This window comes from Oncorhynchus gorbuscha, linkage group LG03 (genome assembly GCF_021184085.1).
Source record: "Oncorhynchus gorbuscha isolate QuinsamMale2020 ecotype Even-year linkage group LG03, OgorEven_v1.0, whole genome shotgun sequence".
In the NCBI taxonomy this organism is placed as follows: domain Eukaryota; kingdom Metazoa; phylum Chordata; class Actinopteri; order Salmoniformes; family Salmonidae; genus Oncorhynchus; species Oncorhynchus gorbuscha.
In genome coordinates this window covers 47,116,614-47,127,909 of record NC_060175.1, presented here as the reverse complement: position 1 = coordinate 47,127,909, position 11,296 = coordinate 47,116,614, and the positions used below count along the sequence as shown (strand labels likewise).

The 11,296-nt window shown below is 43.0% G+C and overlaps 1 protein-coding gene and 1 long non-coding RNA gene across 4 annotated transcripts; one reads left to right on the top strand and one right to left on the bottom strand.

The window, feature by feature from the left end:
- Position 1: 1 nt before the first annotated feature.
- Positions 2–5,324, top strand: LOC124031452. Its single transcript, XR_006838129.1, has 3 exons — positions 2–1,305; positions 2,626–2,842; positions 4,924–5,324. It is a non-coding gene; the product is annotated as an uncharacterized LOC124031452 (long non-coding RNA).
- Positions 3,098–9,087, bottom strand: LOC124031448 (netrin-4-like). 3 transcript variants are annotated; one of them, XM_046342686.1, is made up of 11 exons: positions 8,685–9,087; positions 8,429–8,497; positions 6,070–6,539; positions 5,634–5,969; positions 5,411–5,537; positions 4,939–5,127; positions 4,481–4,697; positions 4,250–4,380; positions 4,061–4,129; positions 3,659–3,829; positions 3,098–3,491 (listed from the first exon to the last, which is right to left on the bottom strand). In XM_046342686.1, the coding sequence occupies exons 1-11, from the start codon at positions 8,794–8,796 to the stop codon at positions 3,355–3,357; spliced, it is 2,028 nt and encodes a 675-aa protein (XP_046198642.1). In that variant the 5' UTR covers positions 8,797–9,087; the 3' UTR covers positions 3,098–3,354. The 3 variants fall into 3 exon arrangements, with proteins under 3 accessions (XP_046198642.1, XP_046198643.1, XP_046198644.1); XM_046342687.1 differs by having other exon boundaries at positions 4,250–4,377; positions 8,685–9,086; XM_046342688.1 differs by having other exon boundaries at positions 8,429–9,087.
- Positions 9,088–11,296: the final 2,209 nt, after the last annotated feature.

Here is an 11,296-nt window from a genome sequence, read left to right as displayed (position 1 = left end):
TGATTGGGAGTCCCATAGGGTGGCGCACAATTGGGCCAGCGTCGTCCGGTTTTGGCCGTGGTAGGCCGTCATTGGAAATAAACATTTGTTCATAACTGACGTGCCTAGTTAAATAAAGGTAACATTTTTCAAATTAAAGTGACCCCTACATTTAACTTGCTAGTTAATCTAAGTAAATTGCTGAATTAATCAAGTGGAGGCATCATATCGTGTTAGCTTTCTGCCTTGTTCTCCCATCTTCTCAGAGCAAGCAAGCCAGTTGCCCTAGCGACTCCAGACTCCACACAGGCACAATGTGTAGTCTACACATGCTGCTTCAGAGCCAGTACTGTTCTTCCTTCAGACAAGCATGCATCAGAACTTTGCACAGTGTCTCACGTTCACATTCACTTGTAAAATGTTCAAACTCACCAAAAATAACATTTTGTAGCTCCTAACTATATATGTATAACTTTATGAGCTGGATTGCCTGTTTTTGCAATTCCTTTTATTTTCGTTGGCGCTCGTTAGCATATTTAGTCAGCCCCCATTGAAATTCGCTATTACCTGTGCTAATTTTGTTCATATTCTGTTAGACGCCCAATGTTTGTTTGTTTTTGCGCCACCTTGTGTACGAAGCCTGTAATACCGTAATATCAGGGTATGAGAAAATCTGGATACTGCCCAACCCTACTGCATGTTTGTGTTTGACAGATTATGGTAAGAGATAGGATTAAAGCTTGATTACTCTTGTGTACTAAATTGCTGCTCAAAGATCATGTGACATTTTAAGTTTTGTCAAAAGTCCTGAATGTTGTTGTTGGCATGATGTTTTTCCACCAATCTGTTCTTTGGTTTTTACCTCACTATTACTTAATAGATTTTTCCATCCAATGACCACCCTTCATAACCCATATACCTGAATAAAGTGGAAGTCCATTGTCTATGCAATCATTTCCTCAAATTAGATAATTAAACACTGCGTACCAACTGGGATTTGGTTATGGGTTGCATAATAGTCTCTTGAAAGAGGGAGCTGTTGGAAATGTATTGGTCATTGGCAATGACACTAATAATCAGAGGGAGGGCTTTGGAAGATTGGGGCTAAATCCTAATTTGAGATGTGTGTTTTAGGGCTGACCCCATTTAGTCAACTGGTCGATAGGCTGTTGGTCGAGCAGTCGCAAAAATACATTTCTTTATGGCACACGAGAAACCCGTCAGATTCATGCTGGCCTTGGTGGACTAATCCATTGCGAAGGCCACGGGGTTGGCTCACCAGAAGTACATTTACCGTTCTAATCTACAATATTTGTTTGAGTGAAGGTAATTTCTGTTAATGCATTCAATATATTATTGAGGTATTTTACATTTCTCATTGTCGGAGTGGATACGTTATTTGCGGACCGCACAACCTAAGCTACGCTTGTGATGAACGCGTTTTTGGTTTATTTCATTCCATTTACGGAGTTATCAATGTTTGGATTGTCTTTTGTTTGTAGCGCTCCTGTCAATGTTCATTAATGATGCGCGCCAGATTATGCATAGAAGTAGGCCAAGGCTACCTGGTTTGCGCACAAATGTAGACCTATAAATGTGCCCATAGGAACTGACAGTATTTCTGATTGTCTTAAAAAAAACCTGTTCCCAACCCTCCTCCCCTTGCTGATGACCTTAGCTCCTGAAGTTGCCGGTAATAGGCTACACCACGGGTCGGCAACCTTTTCAATTTGGAGTGTCAATTTATCTTACCATTTCTACCAATCTGCCTGCCAGTTATTATTTTCAAAAGTCTCATTGTCGTGGAACAGTTTCGTTTCATTTATAATAAAGTCTTAGTGTCTCAAAATCATTATCATATGGTTCATCAAAATTCTAAAAGTAACTTATATTGCCATTGCCAACTATGTCGACTAAAAATAGCAACATAAAGCCAACAAATAAAAACATTGCAGTCTGCAGGTAAACATATTTTAATACAAATAAATATCCTAGAAATCACATTGGCCACTTGTGGCCTGTCTGCAAGGAACTTGAAACAATGTGTCAAAAAAAAGACACCTTTTAACCAAGATACTTTTTTTAGTCAGACAGCCCTAGCGTGTTTGTAATGCAATGACATCAATACAGGATGCATGTGAAAATGTGAGATACAGTGTGTTTAAATCTCAGGATTTGAGCCTTTGAGATATGACTCTTCTGGTTAGGTACCACAGGTCCTGGAAGGCCAAATATGTTTGGTGCAGGCCGCTATTATCAACAACTCATGTTCTTATGAAGAAAGACTGAGTACATAGAAGGTGCTTCCTTCGCCTGCTTTTGAAACATGTCATTTCAAGCCTTTAATGCACTGGTACTTTCTTTTACCTGTCCTGATTAAAGCTATTACTGAACAATGTCTTATTACCTCTTTCAAACATTTCTTCCCATATGTTTAAATACTGTTCAAACACAAATGAAACTAGAGCTTCATACATACGACTGGACCATGATGCTTTGAAAGTGATTCGTTCATTCTTCGGTCAAACTGCACCACATACATTGAACCTTGTATCTTTTCAGATTAAGAGATGAGCTGCATGTTCCTTACACTTACATTCCTCAGGTTGATCTTTGTATGTACTCTGTGGGCCCGATTTGTTGCAGAAAAGACGGCGGTGGCTGGGACGTGTTGTAGACTGCCACCAGAACACGCACCCTGCGATTGCACTACGCTGAAGAGAAAGACAGGACGCCCAAAAGAGACATGGAGGAGAACAATAGAAAATAAGATGGAGTGGCTTGACCTGGGGAGCCCTCACCAAGAAGGCTGCAGACTGGAAGCAGTGCACTCTCCTGTGGATGCCTTTATGTGCCTCAAAATGTAAATACGTGTGTGTGTGTGTGTGTGTGTGTTGCACTTTTCATTAGCACACTACACATGAAAAATAAATGATTGGAACTGGACACTGAAAAAAATACAGTATACTAAAAGCAGTCAAAAGCAGCATTGTACTGTACTGAGAACCTGGTAGGCATAAAAAGGCATGGCTTTGGCTATACACAGTTTGAAAAGCTGGTATACTAGGGTTTGTTGTGTCTAGTAGATTCCAGGGGTCTGTGTTTGTCTGTCTGTCTGTCTATCTGTCTGTCTGTGTAGGACGACCTCAAGTTAAATCATCTTCATAAGAAAGGCTCTAAAGATTCCAGTATCCAGTCCATCCTCTTTGCATCATATGGCAGGGTTGTAGTCTTATATGGGCACAATTTTCCATAGCAATTATTGGTCAAGACACTTGGTCAAGCCTTATCCACTGAGTTTGTCCCTTTCCTGAATGATCTAGTGAACCAGTGATTTCCATTCAGGGTGCTCTGTTATGGGTTTGGAGAGGGTGTTCAGGGGCAGCCCTGCCTTAGGCCCTCTGATATGTGGGCCCCCAGTTGGGAGGTCCAGGGAACCACCACACTCTGCATGGTGACCAGCAGGCGTCCCGTCCCTGCCTCCTCTGGACCCGCCAGCATGTACTCCACCCCTGGAAGAAGAGGGAGAGGGTTCAGCCTCAATCCTGTTTATTAGAACTTATATCAGAGTGAACAGAGTAGCTCCCAACCTTGTGGAAAAATAAGGACAATATTTAGAACATATTGAATATAGTAGCACACTACTCTGTTCTGTTTGGTGATGTATATGTTGGGTTACCTGGATTAAGGATGGGGCAGGTGCACCCCCGGATAGTCCAGGATATGGGGTAGAGGCTGTGTGTGCCATGGGAGAGGGGCACCTGTCCTGACCGCAGGACCTTGCGAACTTTGACCTGTACCTCTGCGTGGCTCCCCTTGTCATGAGCAGACAACACACTGGCTTTGATCACTGCCACAGACACACATGAAGACATTCATCAGTTAAACCCAGCTAAATCAAAGGATTGTGGAATGTATGCCTAATGTAACATAAATCCTCACCGGAATTTAACACCATGTACTGTATGCACTGCTTATATCACTTGACTAGACCAATGGTCAAGAGGCCATTACAGAGTGAGGGGAAAAATGTAAATACTGTAAGATGTACAGTATGTGAGAGCCTTGGAAAATATTTTACCATAGGCATGTTTGGTCTTACAGAGATCCGAGACACTCCTCAACTTTCTCTCCTTACAGCTGCATTTCCCTGGAAGGAGCCATAGACAGACAGTGGCAGCAGTACATGAATATGTATACTCAAACCAATGACGGCAAGCTTTAAGTAGTGAGGTGCATAACTCTAATGCTAGTGTGCATCATCATTCACCTGTGTAGTGCATGGCAGAGACTGCCAGTTCCTTTGACCACACTGCCTCACCCTCACTGGTCAAGGCATGGTCCATGTCAGGAATCTTGCCCCCCATAGGGACATTGAAAACCTGGTTATTTGCATAGCTGCTGAAATGACAAGGAGAATACGGAGGTCAGGTGAAACTGGTAATAGGAAAGAAAGCCACATTAGAAATGTTTGGATTTAGTAGAGAAAAAAATATCTTTCCTGTCAAGGCAAAGCCCAGTGTCGGGGTCACAGTTTTGGGGACAAGCACAGGGTTTGCACCCCTCTTCCCCAAAGCCCCAGTACCCAGGGAGACAGTGGCTACAGCTTGTTCCCCCCACACCAGGTCTGCAGTGGCACTGTCCACTCCTGGGGTGGCACCATGGGCACTCCTCCCCAGAGCTGGCTGGTAATGAGCCCAGTGGGTCACACCAACAACCTGTGAAAGAGAGAAAAAGACTTAAGACCACACACACACACATATTTCTCCCTCGTCTCTTCTCGCTCTACCCACACATACTACTGTGACAAATCCACACCATTAGAGACAGATGTTTTAATATACACCCATGCCTGCAATTTCAAGTACTGTTATACATGATGTATAACTGGAATTCACTGACATGTGGGACAACAATTAATATATTACTTTCACTTGTCCATAGGTTGTCCCGACTTACGTGTGCAGATGTGGGAGGAGCCAAGGGGCATGGCTGGGTGGCGGTGGTAACCGTGGCGACAGCGCTGGCACCTGCGCCCTGCTGTGTTGTGTCGGCATTCGTCACAGACACCCCCACTGGTGGCCCCTGAGGACAGCCACGCCCTCTGGGAGAAGTGACAGCTTGTCGCGTGGCCGTAACACTCACACTCTGGAGCACAGGGAGACAACGATGGGACGGGAGAGAGGACGGAGGGATTAGTCAACTGGAAGGATAGATTATGAGATGACACCCAACGGTAGGTTTGCCAACACTCCCGGTTTGGCTTGGAGTCTTGACCTCCCTGCAAGCAAAACTTTTACAGGAGATTTTATTCATGTTTGAATGAAAAGTAATAACTGATATATGAACAGTGTTGATCTCAACATGAGCTTGATTTGAGTTGGCAACCCAGCACTGCCTGGCCATTGACCCATCTTAGTAGGGCACTCACTGTGGCACGGGTGTGGCTCCCCACTGCTGCCGTTGGCTGCCCTCCAGGGGCGGTCATTGTATAGAGGGGCACACCTCTCACAGTGTTCTCCTGCTGTGTGGTGAGTGCACACACACCTGCCAGGCACCTGCAATAAAACAGGGCTATTTAACACAAAGGACAAGCTTAGATAATGAAGCATTTTTCCACACACGCACACACACACAGAGCAGGCCACACTCACCATGTCCTTCAGTTTGTCCTGTCCGCCACTGTGTAAACAGTGTTCTGAATGACCATGACAGAGACAGGTACCTCGAGCCAGGAAAGTGTAAATGGAAAAGGGAGCTGAGGCAGGGGGCTCTGAGCTGGGCTGGGGGGAAGGGAGGAGGGGGAGAGTCAGGTCCGTAGGAGGGTAGGAGAGTCCAATGGAGGAAGAAGAGGTGGAAGGTGCGGCAGATAATGGGCAGGTCTGGGCCTTGAGAAGTCTGAGGCGGAGGTTGGTGAGGGTCAGCTGGGAAAGGCTCTCTGGACTGTAGGGGTCAATTAATCCACCAGGGCCCAGAATCCGGAATATTACCTTTTGAGAAAGATAAGGGTCTACTGTATACTGTTTGTCTACTGTGCTTCTAAAATTGTGTCTTACACCACAGAGTAAATGAGACATTCTGTCGCCTTACCTCTCCCCTGCTGCACGGCTTGGCACTGGAGTACCGGGACGTACAAAGCGAGCCAGGCTGACCGGTGTCATCAGGAAGACCAAACGCAAGACTGCAGTTCTGCGCAAACAGCTTGAGTGTCTCCCACGTCCGACCAAAGTCCTGCGAGCGCTCCATGGCCATGGCAGCGGGTCTGGGTGAGTGGAACAGCAGCACCACGTGGGTCAGACAGAAACGGGTCTCCAGGTCCAGACGGACCTCCTCTTCCTGGTCAGTGCCCACGCCCGAGGCCCACCAGGTGGCTGGCTGCTGGAAGGGATCATCCACCATGTGGGCAGGTGGGTGAAGGTCAACTGGACAGGGGTGGAGGAGAGTTGGGCATGGGGAGTGTTGGGACCCATTCCCACAGCAGCCTGAGAGGGATGTGAGGGTCCTGCCACTGGCCAGGTTGCCCATGGGAGGACTGCAGGCATGGTCTACACACCTCGAGGCTGAATATGGGGTGGATGGAGAGAGTTAATGCAGAAGAAATTTAAAATAAGAGATCTGTGTCATTGCACTCAGTGGCCAGCAGGAAAGGAGGCTGCGTCATCCACATTAACCCAATAATATCAGAGTAAATCAGGTGACAGCAGATTGATGAGTGCTGCATTTTCTGAACACATAACACCTCACATAATTTTGCCCCAAAACAATGAAAACATCTCACCCAATGGCATACGAGCTATTAAGGTGAGCGCAGATGCCGCCCCAGGATAATCAGCCCACTTTGCCAAACTCAGGTGCGCACAATATATAGCTTGTCTTTGCCCAGCACTGTGGCGCTCCACCAATGCTCTGTCAACGTCATCGAACATAAATCATGTAGCCTATACAATAGAACGAGTATATAGTCTCTTTGGGCTTTTCTGTAGACTACAGGGCGACCAGATTTATGACAATGTCATGAGACACTTTTTTACATAATCGTGTTTCCTATCAAATAGCATAAATGGCGCACTCTTAAATAAAAATGCACTTCGATGTGAATATGAATTAACATGTTAACAAACACACCATATTCTAAAAACATGACAGGTCAAAGTAAAATGGACAATAGCCAATTGAATGTAATTATGCTACTCAAGAGTACTGTCAGAGAGTTTGCACAGTGGGCTAAATTGTCATGAGAATGAGCAATTTCAAGGGTTTTTTTTTCAAGTTTTTATTTTTCAAGGCCTATTCGTCATTTTCTGAGCTGTTGATTGCTAAGAAGAAAATATGAACTGCATTTTACCAGATAATGCCATGTCCGAAAATCTGGGTAGCTAACATACAGAGTTTCATGTTTGGGGAAGCTTACAATTGATCCTACCATTTCTACCGATCTGATCTGCGTGCCAGTTAGAATGCTCATATGCGCATTTCAATAATAAAGTTTCGTTTCTCAAAATAATTGTCACGTGGTTATTAATACAAATCTGAATTCAAATGATAAATTTATCAAGTTGAAATTAAACGAATGCAAGAGCACCAGCCTCGGACATATAGACGCATTGATACAGTACTCTCTGCCATATGGACTGATAAACTGTGGGCCATTGGTGGCTAAAGAAATGAGCGCAAGGAACTCAGAGATAGCTTAGGCCAATGCAGTAAGCCTAAGTAAAGTTAAATAAAAATATTTAAAGCCGACAAATAAAAACAGAAAATAACCTGATGAAAATGCAGGTTCTTGCAATCGCATTTATCCTTCTACTTCCCACCTGTGCATTTATTTATATTTGTCTTGACTTTAACTATCTAGTGAATTGCAACATTGTACCAAATCAATCAACTGGGTCAAGCCGGAAGCTGTAGCTATAGCAAACTTGCAACATTGTAGCCTATTCCGTTCCAGTGCACGTGAGTTCTAGACAGACAGCTGTTTTTCTGCGTGAGGGAAAACTGCTCTGGTATTTTTGGGCGCTTCGCATAGGGCAGCAGATCAGCAAGGATCGGGCCTGAGTGATAGGCTTTCAGTTATCGATAAAATGTGCCATTCATAACTGTAAAGAGAACAAACCAGATTACGGAACCTTCAACTTGTGGCACGGCACTGTGTACCCAATTCACCCCACAATGGAATGTATTATGATACAATCCTATCCACTGTGTCGTCACCATAATAGCGCCGAATACAGGCGTAGCCAACATAAACATTAGGCCTATATTATGGGAAAAATCTAATCTAAAATGGGGAAATACCATAGGCCTATTAGGATATTATTCATAAGAGTTAAAAATATCCTATGTATGGTGATCTTGAATTCCAGATATAGCCTATAATCTGGCTAGTTGGCTGATAGCCTATTGCTGCATCCCGTCATATCAAATGAATATCAAGATGATGGCCACTCACCTGTCCCGCTTTGCATGAGCGCTAAAATTAAAGCGCAGGTAATCGCCAGCATCTCAAATCGAAGACGAACTGTAAGTGATTTCACAGGCTCAGAATCACGCTGGATGAGTTATCACCAATCCAATGACAACAAAAGTGCACACGGTCAAATAGTCGAATTATTCTCGCCGGTAGTGCAGATGCGCTTCAGCATCACATGTTTTTGTTTATACCCAAAATGAGCGCATTCTAATGAGAACATCAAAATTGCGCATACCTGCCCAAATCCCTGTTATTTCAAATCCTATCGAGGCGCAGTTCGACTCATCCAAATGTTTTGTTTGACATCTTGTCATTAATAATGATGGGGGAAATGATTGTATTCGCATTCAGAGAATTAACAATTAGCATTAATCAATGACGAAGTGTTCCGTGCGCGGTTGGTCCTTGTCGCACAGATCTCATCTAGGGACAAGTCAGGCATACCCTCATGTCAACAACGATACCAGCTCGTGTTTCCTCGCACAATACATTGTCATGTTATTGCTTCACCTCTACACTCTATGCAGGACCCTATGTGTGTAGCCTATGCCGAAGCCACCTACGGTCAAGTGTTGTCTTGAGCGAGAGTTTAAATGGGCTCACACACACCCTGAGATTGGTTGGCATTTACCCATGACCGTTCTCATAGCAGCCGGATATTATGCTGGCAGCACAATCGAGGATTTATTTGTATTTTTTCATAGTAAGAGTCCCCTGCAAAGACATGCATTTTTAACACAGCTTGCTAACAACTTTTTTTAAATAAATGGATCATTTGACATTTTATTTTTAATATTGTATTTTTCATACAATTTATATTGAAGGTTTGCACAAATACTGATATGTTGAAAGCTATTGTGTAGGTCAAATACAAATATATGTTATTGGAATTGCTCAATAGAGTCTGCAAAACTTAAATTGGTCTCTTTTGCTGAGTAATGCTTTTAATACAAAGTGCTGGTGACCCCTTACTTCACGCACTCCATTCACTGCAGTGCAATACACTGTACATGGGATACATATTGGCTTGCAGAGAGAATGTTTTAACCTGTCTCAGCTGAAGTGGATCATACTCAGTAGGTTCTCTACTAACCAAATATGGTTCGTTGTTGAGTGAGACTGTGTCGTACACATCCAGCAGCACTTGTCAGATAGTAGTTTAACCGAGAAGGAACATGCACACACTCAATTATTGTGAAGATGACTCCAAAACACAGATGTAGAACCACTGATAGTCAAGGAAACATTTGAGTCTAATGATTCTGAGGATGAAGTAGATAAACAGCCATTGATCCAAATGAGCAAGGACACACTCCAGTGTGTTTTTGTCAGCTTAAGCAGCTATTGATGAATTTAGGTGAGAAACTCCAAGTCGGTGTTTACACTGACCCTTTATGAATGGGAAAAGGTCCATTCACAAAGAGGTGTCAGGAATCTTCAGGCATATAGCTGGAAGGGCTTATTTGCAGCAAAAGTAAAGGAATCAAATCCCTATTGTGCCATTCTTTCTAGGAATCATCACTTTTCCATATGCAAAGAAAGGCAGTGAAAGGACAGACTGCACACAGCAATATGTGTGAAACTATAGAATCTTTGTCAATGAAATGCTACCTGCACATTTTCTTTGCCAATGATATCCTCCACATTCAATGTTTATATTCTCCAAATTGCAGTCAGTGCAAGGAAGCAATGTTTTACCGGGGGTACAAAAATGAATACTTGTACCAAGTCATATTTCAGACAGGTAGCAAAGTTCTCTCTACAAGATAATATGTATCCCATGTTCAGTCTATTGCAGTGCATTGTATTGGGAGATATGGAAGAGGCAGAGTAAAAAGTCATCAGCAGGCCTTGCAACACAGTCCTCCTCCAAAACGAACCATATGTGGTTAGTGAAGACTCTAATGCGTATTTTCCACCCCACTTTAATTGAGACAGAAAAGTTCTCTACAAGTCGATATATATCCCATGTACAATCTATTACAGTTTATTGCATTGGGGCTATGGGGGGAGTGAAGAACAAAGTGCTGCTGAATATGCACTACATAGCCCCCCTCCAAAACAAAACATGTTTGGTTAGTATAGACCCTACTGAGTATTTCCCTCCCCACCGTAGCTGAGACGGGTAGAAAAGTTTCTCTCTACAGCCCAATATTCTCGGCATACCAGTGTAAACATAGTATTCTATTATTGGTCTTAATTTTGTTTTTTTTAACCATGTTTTTAGTTTGTTTTCATTAAAAAAACTTTGCTTTTAATTGTTGGCGTGATAAAAGTGGTCATTGGTTAAAATTATTTTGAATGAGTTGTCCTGATTGCAATGTTTTGAAATGCGGGCATTTATTTTGAAAGTCCCATTACCATACGAATGTGACATCACCATTTGTGCTGCTGGCAGAATAATCGTAATTTACCCAACCCCTTTTACAAACATGAAGTGACCCTGTTCTCTTCATCCAACAGAACATGACAACCTGGATTCAGGGTTTGATGTAACACAATAAATGGAAATCTGTTTCCCGCCATTTATTATGATATGTTACGTTTCATGTTGTATTAATTTGTGGATGTCCATCATCCTTTCGCATGATATGTTATGAATTGCAATTCGTACAATATGTTATGAATTTGCAAAGCTTATGATATGTTACAAATTCCAATTTGTTGTGGCTAATGTTAGCTAGGTGGCTAACATTATCTAGATTAGGATTAAGGTTAGGGTTAAGATTAGGGTTAATTAGGGAAAGGTTAGCTAACATGCTAAGTCATTACAAAGTAGCTAAAAAGTTGTAAGTAGTTACAAAAATGCTAAAGTTGTCTGTGAAGAGATTCGAACAAGCAACCTTT

Coding starts and splice junctions, on each gene's coding strand:
- LOC124031448 (XM_046342686.1), bottom strand. CDS start 8,796: ATGCGAATACAATCATTTCCCCCATCATTATTAATGACAAGATGTCAA. Junction 5,538..5,633: donor AGGACAAACTGAAGGACATG/GTGAGTGTGGCC, acceptor GTTTTATTGCAG/GTGCCTGGCAGGTGTGTGTG. Junction 5,128..5,410: donor GGAGCCACACCCGTGCCACA/GTGAGTGCCCTA, acceptor CCTGTGCTCCAG/AGTGTGAGTGTTACGGCCAC.